General features: G+C 42.4%; 2 protein-coding genes across 3 annotated transcripts; one reads left to right on the plus strand and one right to left on the minus strand.

Annotated features, from left to right (window-relative positions):
- Positions 1-4: 4 nt before the first annotated feature.
- lias (lipoic acid synthetase) lies at positions 5-4,629 on the plus strand. Its single transcript, XM_086033091.1, has 11 exons — positions 5-171; positions 409-587; positions 891-984; positions 1,112-1,192; positions 1,599-1,755; positions 2,465-2,522; positions 2,620-2,748; positions 3,094-3,239; positions 3,316-3,386; positions 3,468-3,579; positions 3,904-4,629. Exons 1-11 carry the CDS (start codon positions 88-90, stop codon positions 3,963-3,965), a joined length of 1,173 nt encoding a protein of 390 aa, XP_085889217.1. The 5' UTR covers positions 5-87; the 3' UTR covers positions 3,966-4,629.
- Positions 4,630-4,742: 113 nt separating this feature from the next.
- On the minus strand, positions 4,743-16,037 carry ugdh (UDP-glucose 6-dehydrogenase). 2 transcript variants are annotated; one of them, XM_086033089.1, is made up of 13 exons: positions 15,896-16,037; positions 14,566-14,727; positions 12,990-13,091; positions 12,712-12,912; positions 12,444-12,641; positions 12,117-12,264; positions 10,605-10,667; positions 6,412-6,506; positions 6,180-6,310; positions 5,857-5,993; positions 5,569-5,660; positions 5,370-5,480; positions 4,743-5,238 (listed from the first exon to the last, which is right to left on the minus strand). In XM_086033089.1, the coding sequence occupies exons 2-13, from the start codon at positions 14,725-14,727 to the stop codon at positions 5,128-5,130; spliced, it is 1,551 nt and encodes a 516-aa protein (XP_085889215.1). In that variant the 5' UTR covers positions 15,896-16,037; the 3' UTR covers positions 4,743-5,127. The 2 variants fall into 2 exon arrangements, with proteins under 2 accessions (XP_085889215.1, XP_085889216.1); XM_086033090.1 differs by lacking the exon at positions 10,605-10,667.
- Between the last annotated feature and the right edge of the window lie 742 nt (positions 16,038-16,779).

The following is a 16,779-nucleotide window of genomic DNA, read 5'->3' on the forward strand; positions in this document are numbered from 1 at the left end:
CTTGAACGCAACGCAAGACCGGAGCAATCGCTCGTCAATATCTGTTGTTCGATCTGTAGCCGGACCTGGAACTTGATAGCCGATGTTATGGCGTTGCTGAAACGAAGTTGCGTTGTAGCTGGCCGTCTCTCCGCTAATCGCACATGGCTGGGAGCGACCAGCATCTCGCACGTCAGTATTTCATTCCAACACTGTGAAATTAATTCGGTTTTTAAACATCTTTGGTGTGACTTCGAGTGGTGTAACCTTGTTCCCCGACCTGCTATTTTCATAACGGTCCGAGTAGCAAGGGCAAAGTTTACAATCAAGTCATTGGTTGCGGACATCGTCTCGACTGTGTGCATCGCGCGAGGATCTGGTCTAAAGTTATCATGTGAGCTATTTATTCATTCCCCCTGTCTCCTATAGGGCTACACAAGCGGCATATCATCTGCGGCCAAGTCCTCTCCGAATCCGGCTGACAGGGGAAAAGAGCTACTGGGCGATCATGAAGGGCCCACGCTGCAGGACTTCATTTCAGGGGAACTGTCCGAGAAAGATAACTGGGCAGAGTACAGAGGAAACTTGAAGAGGCAGAAGGGCGAGAGGTGAGTTTGTGTGTGGTTCTCACTCTTGACCCAACCCGCACCCCAAAAAATATATACATATGGAGAGTGCCGAAACTACGATACAATACACCTTTATTTACACAACGCTTTCACAACAGCGACAGCAAACCGCATTACAGAACATTTAACATCAAATAATCCAGACGGTAAGACGTACCAGTCATTTTCTGCTGTTATTTGTTTTATTTACTCGTGCAATTTTGTGGCGTTATTATGTACAGTAATAGAGCACACAAGATTGTGAATTCTTGTCTCAGCGCTATCAAAGTCAATCTTTTGCAGGCTTCGGCTGCCTCCTTGGCTCAAGACAGAAATCCCTATCGGCAAGAATTACAACAGGCTAAAGAACTCTTTGAGAGACCTCAATCTTCACACCGTAAGCTACACAAAGTGTAACCGCGTTAAACTTGGAAACTTGAGCAAGAACAGCCCTTTTTTTTCTTCTTTACATTAAGCTGGCACATATCTAGAAGTTCAAAGAGTGAATCGGTGTGTTCCAACAGGTATGTGAGGAAGCCAGGTGCCCTAACATCGGCGAATGCTGGGGTGGAGGAGAGTACTCTACAGCCACAGCCACCATCATGGTCAGTCTGTAACCTGCAATTTAGGCACCATGAACACTTTTATTTTTGAAAAGAATACATCTTCCCTGCTCCGGAGTTAAAAAAATATCTGCGTCCACACACAAGGGATGTACATGAAAAATAATTCATTGGCTGTCTTGAGCTACTTAGCCAATCAGAAGCTAGTAAAAGCTAAATGGTCTTTTCAATACCCTTTTTCAGAGTGTATGTGGAGTTACGATTTTGACGTGTGTGCGTACTGGATCTCCGCAGTTTGCTGTGAACTCGTGATGAAGTGGGATCAAACTCCTTCCCGATCTGGAGCTGGGCTGTTGTTGCACGTTGTCATTTGACTTTGACATTGGAAATATTGCATTTTCAGAACCATTTTGATCCGTTATGTTTTGTTGATTCTTCTGATGGCTAGCTGATGGGAGACACATGCACCCGCGGGTGCCGCTTTTGTTCCGTCAAGACTGCTCGCCTGCCGCCGCCTCTGGACCCCGAAGAGCCCTTCAACACCGCAAAGGCTATTGCAGCTTGGGGGCTGGACTATGTGGTGCTCACATCCGTGGACAGAGATGGTAAGATGGGCTCCTAAATTCCTGAACGCTACGAGGGATCCAAGCCGCAAATGGCAAATCTTCTTGACTGCATGTAAGCTCGGAAAATTAAAGTCTTATGTTTTTGGACACCGTGCAAACATTCTACTACCTTATTGAGTCAGCAGTTGCATTAAATGCAGCAGGAATAAAATTGTTGCCGTTTTCCAATGTGAAATCTGCCACCTGCTACCGAGCTCTAAGTAAGCTAACGGGCCGTCGATATGCTAAGGGGAAATGTGCTAATATTGCCCCAAATGTTGATGTATTGTAACTATGCTAAAGTGGTCGAAAAACATGTGATCTTTGTTGGCTTAATGTTTATTACTGTGTTGCTAAATGCAACGGACATAGCTAACACAGCTGTCAATTTTTTTTTACGTACTGTAGAAAGAGCAGAGCTGGGCATTCCGCCGATGTGACGGACCGATCAGTCTATCCACCTGTGAGACACCCATATCGTAGGCGATAAACGATAGATGGGAAACTTGAAAAAAAATAATGCACGGATGAAGCATAGTGGATAGTAGTACTAGTGGTAGTTTGTCAAAATTGGTAGTCGGAAACGCTAACGGAAAGCCATTTAAAATAATTGTCAGACCGGCCTATAGGCGATTGCTATGTAGCTCTTGGAATTAAGAGTACTTCAATGGTCTCTTCAGCATTGAAACCTGCTTCTTATTTTCGGTAGATATTGCTGATGGAGGGGCGGAACATTTTGCCAAGACTGTTTCTCACCTGAAGGAAAGGTAAACAGACTCGTTTAGGCTTCATCATCATGTCGTTCCTCGATTTTCAAACAGTGTGTTGTAAACGAAAGCGTCCGTGCCCGTTTCCTTCATGTAGGAACGCTCAGATCCTGGTTGAATGTCTGACACCTGATTTCCGGGGCGACCTCGCAGCAGTGGAGAAGGTAGCCCTGTCAGGTCTTGACGTGTACGCGCACAACGTGGAGACAGTCCGTGAGCTGCAAAGGTATCACGATGGGATGAACTTGATGGTGCGCTTTCTAGCCCGTGCTCGATTTCACACGTCTTCATGACAACATATAAGTTCTCTTACATTTTTAAAAACCCGTTTCCTACTGCCGCTTAGTCATGCAGGATGAGTGTTCTTTGTTTTTTAGTGTCAGAATATATACATAGTGGAATGGGGGAGTGACAACCTATATGACATTTGATCTGGATTGTAGACTTTAGTACATTTTGTGTCATTTTGGGGGGGTGTCAAATTCCAAGTTTACTGTAAGACCTTATAGTGTCATTTTTTTTCTTTAAAATGCCTGCATATATGCCTTATTTTTTTTCCCCCCAATTCTAGGCATGTCCGAGATCCAAGGGCCAACTTTGACCAATCTCTGAGCGTTTTGAAGCACGCTAAAAAGGCCAATCCTGCCCTACTTACCAAGACGTCCATCATGCTGGGATTGGGAGAGACTGACCAACAAATTCAAAACACACTGACTGGTACGTGCACTGGGAATGTGCAACATTTGCTATGATATGATCTGAGGTCGTAAAACAGTTTAGGGTAATGTTGCAGAGCTGCGCGAGGCAGCAGTGGATTGTCTGACGCTGGGCCAGTACATGCAACCCACTAAACGCCACCTAAAGGTAAATGCAGTCCACAACCATTCAAATCACATTTGAATTCATTCATCAAGCATGGCAATTTCAATTTGTGCGTGGGTTTAGGTGGATGAATATATCACTCCAGAGAAGTTTGCACACTGGGAGAAAGTTGGGAATGACATGGGCTTTGTCTACACTGCCAGCGGGCCGCTGGTTCGATCCTCCTACAAAGCAGGTGAGACGGCCGCCGTCGGCGATTGTTGCCGGGGCCAAATTTTGGTCCCAGTACGTCCCTGCTGACAACAGCTGTTGAATCTTACAATTACATCCCTAATCTCACCTGCGGTAAAAAGATTCAGCTAGTGAACAATTGCAATGCATTCTTCAGGAGGGGATGACGCATATAAAGCATTCGTTATGTCACCTTACACATACCGCATCTACAAAAAAAAAAAAAAAACGGCCCACCCGTCTTTTAAAAAATCAGATTTGGCCCAAGCACTCGTTTGTCCACACCAGGGTTTGATGACCTTAACTACTTTCTCTCCGCTCTCGGCAGGAGAGTTCTTCCTGAAGAATTTGCTGAAAAAGAAAAAAGCAGCGTCTGTGACGGCAGAGTGAAAAGCGACAAAACCAGCGGCTCGGTCTATAAACGCAACTCGACACCAGTGCCATCATGTATTATTTTAACAGAACGCATATGCACACCCGCACACTTCAGATCTTTTCTTTTTAAGCTGTTTAAAGTGTATGGGACACGATTTTTACAAATTGTAATACGTTGTCATAAACAGTCAAATAAAATGTCGCAATGAATGGTTTCTCGAATTGATGCATATTAGCTGAGTATTTCCTTGATTTAGCATTATGCTTTGAAAATCTTCCGGGCGGGCGAAATGGTGAAGGCGGCCGCGTCTTTGAGCACTGTGACGCGTGCTCATGGTGGTTTTTCTTCTGATTCATTTTGTTTTTCCTTTTGTAGCGACCGATACTTACCGACAGCTTGTCATTGCCATTTTCAGCGTCTGAAGACAAACGCACTGGGTCAAACCCAGCTGACGAAAATATCGAGTTTTCTGCATCTTTTTTGAAGGCTTTCATTGCTTTTTTTTTTTTTTACCAAAGTAATCATTTGGATCTTACAACTTTTTGTTTTGTGTCCCTTACACTTTAAGGGGCATTTCACTGTTTGCCCTGCCTACTGTTGGTGGGTTCATTTAATGACATTGCTTTGGCATAGCTAATTTTATTTCTTGTGCCCAAATAAATTACTACTTGCACTAAACACTTGTACAAAAGTGCCTCTTATTTCAGAAGGAACGTTTATGATACCTTCAACCCAGTTTGTGATTTAATCAAAACCTGTGCTACATTTTGAATTTGACAAGCACACATTGAGGACGTTGACATTTTATTGCATTGGCCCTTTTAGTCACAACTACTGCAGCCGCGTACAGCATTATGATTTGTAAAAAATATATAATCGTATTAAAAGCATTTGGAATGCGACTGTAAAAAGTACACTAACGTCAAGGCATGTTTAACTAACTTAACGATGTAAAACCGCTTGATAAATACGCGCGTATTCAATCAAAATGGTGAGTTTTTGAAAAGGTTCAACCATAACATGATCACAGTCGAAATTTGGGCCCACTCGTCAGCCCATTAATGGCGGCGTCATAAGTCACATGGCTGGTCTGGCTTGTTTTCGATGATAAGGCAGGATTTGACAAGAGTCCAATTACAAGGTTGAGGGAGGAATGTGTTCCGTGCCAACAGTTTTTTAGACTTTGGCTTTTTTGGCAGGAGGCTCGCTGGCACTGATGCGAGGACATACAGCAGCGGGGGTGTAGGGGATTCGTGTTGCCACCACTTTTTTTCCAATGGTCTCAATCTGCAAAAGGAAAAAAAAAACAAAAAAAACATGACACGCATGCGCGGATGATTTCCCCGAAGTGCGTTCTACCCGGGCGGTTGCGCTGCATTCCATCACGCAAACGTATCCGCGCCTGGCTTGTTTCTCACCTGGAAGCCGATGTCCTGGAGTTGTGCGTGAAGGTGGTCCAGCACTCTGCGACCGTCAAATATAAAGGCAGGCTTCAGCATCTTTTTGTAAATCTTCTCATAGTCCAGCTCCTGTGGTGACATGAGAAGCGTGACCATTTTTTTTTTTCTCTCTTCAATTATAGGCAGCAAGTAAAAAAAAAAAACTGCGATTAGTGACCTTAAACATGTCCCACTCGGTACAGATGACTAACGCATGTGCACTCTGGCAAGCATCGTAAGGGTCGGTGGTCACAGTCACCAGCTCTGAAACTGAAGTCAGAACTGTGAGTCAGCATTCCACCCCCCCCCCAAAGTTATTAGTATACACTAATCAGCCAACACAATGCTGTAAGGAGGAGGACACCCGCTTTGATCTCATTTGATCCCTTAATTACAATTAAAGGAGAATGAATCCATTGTGCAGTGCAATTTAGCAGGCAAAAGTCACACACGGCATACACCGTACCTCTTTCTGGTTCCTCGGAGATGCTGGGATGCGAGAGGTCCTGAATGATTTGCTCTTTAAGAACTTTGGGGTCATAGATGAATAGTTTGGCCCCTTCATCCATCAGATACTTGGAGATGTAAATACTGGATGACTCTCTGAGGTTACACACACACACACACACACAACAGGAAGTAATCAGGCTACGTGGAAAAGTACGAGCCTCGTAATTAGCAAGTTAGTGTGGGTTGAGGTTGAAAGAACCAGTTTGCTCCAGTCACAGACGCACAATGGCTGGTTCATGATTAACGCATAGGCGTTTACAAGGGCGGTGGCAAACTGACCTTGTGTCGCCTGTGTCTTTTTTGAAAGCGAAGCCAAGCAGAGCAATTTTCTTGCCCGTCGCCGTGTTGAAGAGGCAGTCGATGATCCTGCAGGCAAACCGCCGCCTTTGGTACTCATTCATATCGATCACCTGAGTGGTTTGGGTGGGGTGGGGGGTGGGGGGTGGGGGGGGGGCGATTGGAATAAAATGACCATTTCCAGTACACGATTAGAAAGCTTTGCTGTCCTTGCCTGTTGCCAGTAGGTGGCCACCTCGGGGAGGTTGAGGGCCTCGCACAGATACACCAGATTGAGCACGTCCTTCTGGAAACAGCTCCCACCAAAACCTGGAAAAGAGATACAAGATGCGTGCAGTTAATAATGGTGTCATAATTGCAACCGTTTTGGGCGGGGAACAATGCAATTTGCCACATTATTTCTTCTAATTTGGAAAAAAAAAAAAAATGTTTTTCCCAAATTTGAAGAGCATCGAAGTCAGCCGGCGTCACCGAACCCAGAATAGATTGCAAGAGACCTTGGAGCTGGTGTGTCATTCGTTTTTTTTTTTTTTTTATCACGAGACATATGGTAATTACCGTTTTCCTCAGAAGGCTTTTATGACTGTGAACCCATATAAATGTACGATCACCTGAGTATATTATTGTATAGAAACAGCAGGTTGAAGGATGACTAGCTTTGAAATCACACGTTAAGGAAAACGGTTTTGCTCAGCTATTGCTCAATGTGTTTTAAAAAGTGGTTCGTCACAACGGATTTAAACGCGAAGACAAATTGAAGAAACAGGACAGGAAGTAGACGCGCATAATTTGCTTTAGCAGGCTACGGAAAATGAAGTGGCAGGTCTTGAGTATGACGCGTCTTGGAGGGTCCACTGTGCACATTCCAGGGCAGGTGTCAACCTACAATATAGATTTTTTTTTTTTTTTTCCCCCACATTGGAAATAATGGAACTTGACATAACGGTAATCTGCTCAAGGGTCAAACTGTCAATCATAAAATCTTTATTATTATTTTATGGAATACTCAGACAAACATACGTTGAAACGCTGATGAATGAATGAACGAATGATTGTCAGCTGATCAGTTATCAGGTGAAAAAGATGGGCTTTGTTTTCTGAACATTACAGGAGACAAAGCTACATTTTGGGGTTTGTAAGTAACAAAACCGCAGACACTCGCACGCACAGGCAGAGCGGCAGGTTTGTCTTCATTGCTAGTTTGGAGGGAGAGGCGAGCCCAAGATACTCCGAAATAAGTTTACCTTACCTATAATGAAGAAGCCTTTTCTCTCAACAAAAAATTTTGACAACACGACAGACAGGTTAGCAATTGTGACACATCGAAACGACTGCGCTTCAGATACGAGTTCAACGAGTGGAAATGTTTCGGTGACAAGCAAGCTTGTTCCAAACGCATTGTTTCTAAAGCGTCCTGCACAATGATATGTATTCAGGGTTCTTAATGAACTTTTAATCCCCCCATCGCCAGCCAATGTGACTCTCGAAAGCGGGGGTCACCAACCTTTAATCATATTATGTGTTATTGTAATTAATTTATGATTATTTATGTGAAGTCACTAATCATGTTGATTCTCACAACATTAGGAAACAGGTAAGTACCAATATGCATCACTTTTTTTTTTTTTTTTTTAAATATAACTCTCTGCCAGTGCTGACATCATCAAATCATCACTTTTACATCATGCCTAGAAAATCACAGTGTACCATCTATCTCTGTTTTTTTCTCGCACTGGTTGCACTCTAGCGTGTAGCGTGAATTACCGGCATTCCCGCAGCCAAAGGCCGTGTTAAGCTAGCACCGTGGCACAGTATTGATTAGAAACGTAGGAGTCACTGCCAGGTAGGGTTGGGCATCGTTTGAATATAGACAATTCCGCCTCCGATTCTAAGATTCTGTGGCCATGTTAGTTTCGAGCTCGCCAGCTAGCCAGCTAGCTGGTTTGGTTCCTTAGCTTAACTGCTAAATTTCCAGAGAGTTAGCTTGCTGGCAGGTTTGGTTTGTTAGCTCAATGGCTAAATTGCCAGCCAGTTAGCTTGCTAGTTAGCCAGGTAACTGGCCAGTTTAAGTACAATTCTAGGCAAATTCAATCTCCCTAATATAAAGGCAGCGCAATTGACATGTATTGTGTACTGGATACAAGCTCGTACTGTGTGACGTATGTTAGTAAAGCCTTACATACGGTAATTATCACAAATATAGCAGTGTAACCAGTAAATTCATTAGGCCTGCCACAAATAGACGTTGGCGCCACCTGTGCACCTTTGCTGTGGGTTTTAGGTTTCATTTTAGTTGGATACAGAAATGACAGGTATGCCATCCCACAATTTATTGATGCCTGTCTGTCTTCCTACAAACTAACAGAGAGCTGCCGAGCCTCTCTTCCAGTTAAATTCTATACATTTGGCTGAAAAACAAATAAGACAACTGTTAAAGAAGGCAGCTTGGCCTACGTCAACAATAATCACCTAAGTCACCCAACATATATACCTGTCATTCCCGGGCACAAGAATGCTTGTACAGTGTACATGCACAGGTTTGCTTTACGACTATACTTTTTTGTATTGGAACCCATTTGGACCTTATATGCGGTTGAGTCAAGAGAAGTCTTCTCAATCTACAAAGCATTTTCAGCCCACATACCTCATCACCTAACCCGGCTGCCTCGGCCAAATAGGATGGACAGATAGGTGGGCCGCATGCCTTTTTACATCATGTTGATTGTTAACTGATTTGTGCACATTTGGTCCTTACTCATAATATCTCACTTGCTCTCTTGCATTCTCTCCTTTTCAGCCTGAGAAAAACATGGTGGAGAATTGATCTTACAGGGGAAGTCAACCCCAAAAAAATTCTTTGCAATATTCTATGCGCCCTAACTAGTCCAAACACGGCATTCTGAATAATATTGTGTTGTGGAATATGAATTCAACAAGCAATGAGCACCCGTTTTTTTTTTTTATCCGTCTTGCCTCTTGCTGTTGACTGAAAACGATATCGCAGTCGCCAATCACACTTGACCCGTTTTCCGAGTTTGGTCGTGTGACGTTTTCAAGATGAGCCGCGATTGGTCATTTCCTGAGCAACTGCGATGTCATTTTCGGTGGACAGCAAGTGGCAAAATGGCCGCTCCCTGAGATGGAGAAAAACGGGTGGATTTTGCTGCTTAATTCATACTCCACAAACGCAATATTAATCAGAACGCCGCGTTTACAGTAGCGGGCTCAACATTTTTTAGTCGACTTCCCCTTCAATGAGGCCAACACATCGAGGCAATGCCCTTACCACCAATACCCAAAGCACTGCCAACACGTGTGGGGATTAATACAAACAGTTGTCTATAAAATGCCAGGAATGTCCAAAGCTTACCCAAAATCTTACCACTTTTCTCGAAAGTTGAATATGTGCTTGTAAATTGAGTTAACAGCTTGTAGTGTTTGCAGGCTGTTAGCTCACCTTGATCTGACTGTTGGTACTTCTTTTGCACTAATTCTGCTACGTCTTTGGCGCCGATACTGTTCACTGTTTTGTCTGACACTGATTAGAATTTCTTGTTCCTGACAAAGTTGATTTCATCAATATTTTGCATTCAATTTGATTAACGATTCTAGTGCTGTTTATCGCAAAATACATGCTTAGACTGAGCAAATCCAGCATATATTTTGTTACCGGTTTGTAGCCGAACCGTTTCAATAGTGAGGAATGATCATCTAATGCAATAAATATCCTTAACAGCTATTACTGTAATATATTAGAATTCATTTTTGCGTATTCATGTACCCTAGCATTTGGATAGATTACTACTTACCCCAAAAAATATGTACAGTAGTTCAAACAACCCCGAATTGTAGTTAATCTGACCCAGCGTTTGGGGACAATATACAGCCATGGGAAAAACTTGAGACTACACTTGTTTCTCCAGTTTTCATTTTCATTTGAAATGCCTAGTACAATGCCTAGTGCATTTGTTTTGACTAATATATTAAATGATGGCAAAAATAGCTCATGTGAGTTGAATTTAAGAGCCAAGCGAGACATTTTCAAGTTCTTACATAAATAGCTCTGGCTTTATGCTGCCAAAATTGGTGTTTTAATGCATTCCATGTTTTCTTTCATGTCAGTTTGTCAATTGATCCAAAAGAAATTGAAGGAAACATAATAGTCTCTTCATTTTTTTTCCCATGGCTGTATAACAACACATGTAGTTGAAACAACCCAGAATTGAAGTTGATTTGATCAAACATTTGGGTAAAATATTGAACTCAACTGCTGGGTTGAATTGACCAACCCACCCTGCTGGGTGAAATTAACTACTCTTAGGATGGCGCTATAATAACCCAGCGACTGGGTTAAAAATAAACCAATTTGGGTTATTTTTGACCCGACTGTTTTTAGTGTGTACTTACCCGATTCTGACTTCGGCGCAGTCGTTGTGGTGCCAGGGTGAACATCGTAGCCGAAATTAGAGGCTGCATAGGAATGTCGCAGACGGGACATGCGGTGGCATTTTATCATATTTGTTGGGGGCAACCTCCTTTGATACTGAATGCCGTGTTGCATTAAGCAGAAGGCTAGTTTTTTTTTTTGTTTTGTTTTTTTTAAGTCAAGCATAGTTTAGCCATAGTTTTCAAAAAGCCTGAGTCTGGGCAGGATGGCCGACACCACGAAGGTCAACCGCCGCAGCTGGGGAGCTCCGCGGAAACGGCCCGACGCGTGTCTAGAGTCACTGCCGTGGAAAGCGGATCGGCCCACATGGCCCTACGTGCCGGGCCGGACTGCTGCCAACCTGCGCCGTGGCTCCGGGGATACTCATTTCCTTTTGGTAGTTCTTTGTTCATGCTGCTCATACGCGGCAAACTAGGCGTCGAAATTTCTGCATATCTAACTGCCACGATGCTTCACCGGCCAAACTGGCGACTAAGTTTTTAATAATACCCACACAACTGAATTTTAACCCGCATTTGGCGGGTGTTACCGGTAATTCAGAACACTGTATCAATGTGTCAAGGCCATAGGTCGTGTGTATTGGCTAATTTTATGCTTAAAACCCACAAAGAGTTTCAGTACAAAAAACAATGACATGAAAAAAAAAAAATTCTGAGATGGACCAATACACAATGCCTTGTTCAATATGTGTATCATCGGACTTAATTATTAATAAAAAAAAAAAAAAAAAAAAAAGAATGGAAAAAATGTACTGTGCTTATTTTGAGTTAAAAAATAAAAATAAATAAAAAATACTGCATACTGATGTATACAGACGTCTGTGTGTATTCTGTTTTAATTTGAGAAAAATCGGATGCATAATACAATACATAAATATTCTATGCATGTACATATTTATAATGATTTAAAATCGCTATTGCTTATTTTGAAAAAACACAAAGATAATCAGTCTGCTTTCATGGAAGATTACAGAAATGTGACATTGTTCAGTGGCTGAAATTTTTGAGGATTTGGACAATTTCTAATTAACTTTGAATGATCAATTTTCTAAATATTTATCGATAGTTGACAATTAATCATTGCACCTCCGCATGACACCAAAATAAAAGTTGCACATGCTGAGTTGACAACTACGTTGTTCTTCCTGTTGAAACCGGCCCTATTTGGTGTTGCACAAATGCCAATGAAAAAGTCAAATATTGTTGCTGTCCTGTGAAAAAACACATCCATTTTCCCCATTTTTTCTTATTTCTACTTGAATGGCGTTCCCGCGTTATCGCATTCACGTGAAAATCGAAAAAAAAATTGAAAAATATGTGTTTTTCACAGGACAGCGACGATATGTTCATGGTGGTGATTCAACCTCGAACATTTTTACTGACATTTGCGTGTGAATTTTAAGGCTCCACAAAGACCGCCACCCTTTTCTATAAATGCATGTTCTCAAAAGTTCATGGCGCTGCCTCTCTTACCCACGCTGGCTTTGAGAAACTTGTTTCCAATCCTCTGGTCCATGCCAACCGCCTTAGCGACCTCCTCCACATCAGCCCCGGTGGCCTCGCACAGCGCGCTGATGCTGTTGATGCTGCTGATTCGCTGCGCCAGGAATGCGTTGGCTGCCTGCAATAAACCAAGTTATTTGAAGGTGACAGCTCTCAGCAAGATTCTAATAAAGGAGGCGAGAGTTTCAAACCACGAATCTCAGAACTATGAGGCGGACATGTTTACCACTCGTGCTATCCGATTTTAATGCTAGTATCATTATTATTATTATTATTATTATTAGCCCCAAGACGCACCAGTTTGGACAGCTCTGACGACCACGTGTTGGTGGTGATGATTCTGGCCTTGGGCACCCAGTGTTCATACACGGCACATAACGCTCTGATTGCTCTTTGACCCTCTGCCGTCTCATCCCCACCAATCAGGACACGGTCGGGCTCCTTCAGATTCCTCACGGCCGTTCCCTCGGCAAGGAACTCTGGGTTGGACAGCACCTGAAGCAGAGGGCCATCGTGAGAACATAGGAGAGACCGACTTTCAATAATAACAAACACTAATACACACATGTAGGTTGAGGCTGGGCTTAGTGTTGGCGTCGAAGATCTGTCGAATACTCTCGGCAGCTCGCACGGGGACGGTGCTCTTCTCGGTGACAATCTTGTAGCCGTCAGACACCGCCACGATCCTCCGAGCGCACGCTTCGATGAATTTGAGGTCTGCGGCGCGGCCTTTCCCCATGCCGTAGGTCTTGGTGGGGGTGTTTACCTACATTGGCGTTTGTTTTAGTTTGAAGTCAAGTGAAGAGGCTGAGAATTGTGCGCGAGTGTGACCGGAAAACGCACAGAGATAAAAACAAGGTCGGCGTCCCTGATGGCTGAGTCAATGTCTGTGGAGAAGAATAAGTTCCTCCCCCTGCATGACTCGACCACATCTTTAAGGCCAGGCTGCGTGGAGAGAAACAGAGATCATTTTGGGGAAGGGGGGTCGTCACAACCGCACACTCGTCACAATGATGTAATTACAAGGCATCTGGAAGTGTTTTTTTTTTTCTTTTTTTTTTTTTTTTTCACCCCAGTGTTGAAATACTCTGGTCACAAATGGTTGCATGACGACAATTACTCAACTGAAGCCCCTCTCGAATTCTGTCCAGCTCAACACTTCCAACCACACCCCGGCTATTATGATGAGCGAAAACCTTTCAAAATCGGGCAAGGCAATAAAAGGAAGCTTGGCATGCAGCCGCTCTTTATCAGCAAGTGACGTGCATGCCACTTATCTGGATGATGAATTATTAAACCTCACCAGTGGGGTATTGTGAAGCTCTTCATAGCACACCCTTTGTCCAACACTTCAAAAGTGGTACAGTTTGGAGTTCAACCAACAAGTCTAACATGTTAGCAGAAGGCTCAACTCAGGCCTATCCTTCCAACTTATTCCAAGTTCTCTGACATGCGGTAATGTACCTACTGTGCCACATGTTCTTAAAATATCTCCATGTCCCCAATTCTTTTTTTTCTCCCCATCTCCCTGCCATTTCTCAAATGTGGTGGATGACAGGCTTTCCTTCTCCCTTCAAAGCAGTTAATATTTTGTTGAACTAATAAAAAGAAAACAAATTTGAAGTTGTGAGCTGTCAAATTTCATTTCACTGCTTCTTACTGTTTTGAATTTCTGCTGTGGTATTGTTGCCATTTTTTTTTGTCTTATTTGGGAGTGATATAATTTACCTGTTTTGTCAGCCGCTGCCTGTTTCAAACCTTGTTCTTCTACAGGAAAACGTTATGCAAATTTTATCTTGAGTCAGTGTCAATCTTTACGTCATAAGAAATACTACAGTATGCCAACCGAGATGACTATATACACATCAGCAATTACGGTCATTATGCTCTCCCGCACCCAAAAAACGAGTGTGGCAAGATCATTTGCTGGACCAACTGAAAAAGCTGGTAGCATAAGTGATGTTAGAAAAAAAAAAAAAAAAAAAAGTTGAAAATAGTGAGTCCATGAGAAATGGGAAACTACTCAATAAAAATGTAAAATGCTAAAAAAAAATTCCCCAAAGCTGACTTCCAAAATGGTCGCAGGACGGGATGGGAATCGTTTTCACCGGGACAGGACAGACTTTTTTGTTTTTTCTTCTGTGAAAGTGGGATGGGACGTGAGTGAAAATCCACTCCCTTGTCACTCTCTAGTGAACAGTTTTACTTTATTTCAGTTTGAAAGGGATTCATTTCTCTTTAGATTTGTACGACACTTAAAAATGTTTAATGTGCAACTTCAAATCTTGAGTATGCAGTTAATTATGTTTTTATAACAGTTTGAGCCTGAAATAAATTATTTGGTGTTATAGCAGAAATGAAGGTATCGTCTTCAACTATGGAAGTTGCACTGCACTATGAAATAAAGTTGACACCATACCTCATATATGGGAAGCGTGTCAGAGTTCCAGGCTTTGATTCGGGACTCGTTGATATCGACAACAGTCACTGTGATCTCGGGACACATTTGGGCAATCACACTGCACGTTGGACCTCCCACATAGCCAGCACCAATACAACAGATCCTCTTTATTTGGAACATCTGTGAATGTGAAGATAACAAAGAAACCACTGAAAGGGTTAGCATTTAATTAATTTCCAGCAATACAAAAAGGTATAATAGAGGAAAAAAGTATTGCGACAACTTTCATCATATCATTGAATAAAACAGTGATTCAATTCTCCTAACTGGTAAGTCTTCATTTTAGCAAGCCAATTATGAAGATAACACATAGAAGGAATTATTATGAAAGAATAATAGAGACAAATGTGTTGCTGTCAGCCTCCCTGACCAGTTTTTCTTTTTCATCAGTTTTGGAGGAGCGTTCAGCTCTTGGTAATGTCACTGTCGGGCCATTTTTTTCCCACTTGATGACTAAACAGACGTAAATAGAGATGTCTGAGATAACAATATATGTTGTCGATATAAAAGACTTATTCTACTGCACTTAATAAAAAAAAAAATTATACTTCCAGATTTGAACTGTATTTATTGCCCACTGAATATTTGTGTTTTATATTATTATTCTTTTACCAGTGTAAATAATGGTTATACATGTACTTATTAGAATCAGCCCAAAAACATTTTGTCATCATACTGACCAAGCTTGTATGACTTGACTTACGACTTGACTTAACAGAAATTTAGCGGGGACTCGACTTGACCAGCTTCACGTTTGCCAGAGTCACTTAAAATCTGGGACTTGTATGAAATATATACTTACTTAGCGCTTAAGCGCTAAATCCCACCTACAGTGCCAGTCGAACCGTGAAAGCCAGGTCAGATAAAGAGCCTTTCATTCCACTACAGCCAAGTTTCCCCCCCCCCCCCCCCCCCCCCCCCCACACACACACACACACACACACAGACTTTGAGGGATTTCTTTGAATCATTGGCTACAAACCGTGTGTGAGTCAACCAGCACGGTTTAGCACCACCTCATCCGTGCCGATGAAGAATTATTCGTAGTATTCGTCACATACACAGTGAATGTTACCTTCGAGGTGGGTAGCTGACTAGTTTGCCCGGGGGAACCTTATTTTACCTCTGCCAACACGACACCCAACTTCAGGAAAATCTTTAGCTTCTCTACTAAAAATGTGTCGCGAAGACAAGCGTGACGCGACGAACGCAGTACACCTGAACAACACTGATTCATTAAAAATAAAAATATAAACAATATGAGTAAATGAATACGAGTAAACTTTACCTTTCAAGTGGTGTTTAACAAGTTGGCCGCTTCAATCCTCCCGCTGATGTGAAGCGGCTCTGTCAGTGTAGTAACAAATTCAATGTGACGAATAACTGACGTACCGACGCACGTAGCACGCTTCCTGTTTGTGGATTTTCAGCGTAAAAGCGTATTCTTTTCGAGACGTCCTCGGGGCCCCGCCCAAAAATGGACAATCAAAGACATCTAATATTAAATAATTTAGATGTCAAATATTAAATAACTGACAAAGACTGAAACAAAAACAAAAACAAAAAACTAACAAAAAATAACAACCTGCATCTTGCATTGCGTTTTTACGGAGCCTCTCTGGTGCCAGGGTATGAGAATTTTTTTTTTTTTTTTTTGCTAATCTGTACCCACAGTTTAGTAATCTGTTCCCACAGTTTAGTAATATGTACCCACAGTTTACTAATCTGTACCCACAGTTAAATAAACTGTACCCACAGTTTAGCAAACCGCTTGCATTCCGCCTCCCTATAATGACAATAGGGTGATTGCTTGTGGCGAGCGAAAAAGGTTGCAAATGAATTTGACGCACGAAAAATGAAAATAAACACATTGGCTAATTGTAGCCATTCGCAGCTGCTCAAACTGCTTAAGCAACACCATAGAACTAGAGCAATATTATTTCCATTTGATATAAGGAGATGAAAGTGAAAATAAAACACGCCATGACTGCTCTAAATGTGATTCACAAAGCATTGCACTACGCTCTAGAAACAATATACCTCCTAATTGAATTTACAAACGACAGCTATACGGCTGTGTGTACGACGGAACGCAAGCAGTTTGCTAAACTGTGGGTACAGATTAGTAAACTGTGGGTACAGATTAGTAAACTGTGGGAACGGATTAGTAAA

The sequence above is a fragment of the Filicampus tigris genome, chromosome 6, assembly GCF_054856515.1.
Source record: "Filicampus tigris isolate MCC_2025a chromosome 6, RoL_Ftig_1.0, whole genome shotgun sequence".
Classification (NCBI taxonomy): Eukaryota; Metazoa; Chordata; class Actinopteri; order Syngnathiformes; family Syngnathidae; genus Filicampus; species Filicampus tigris.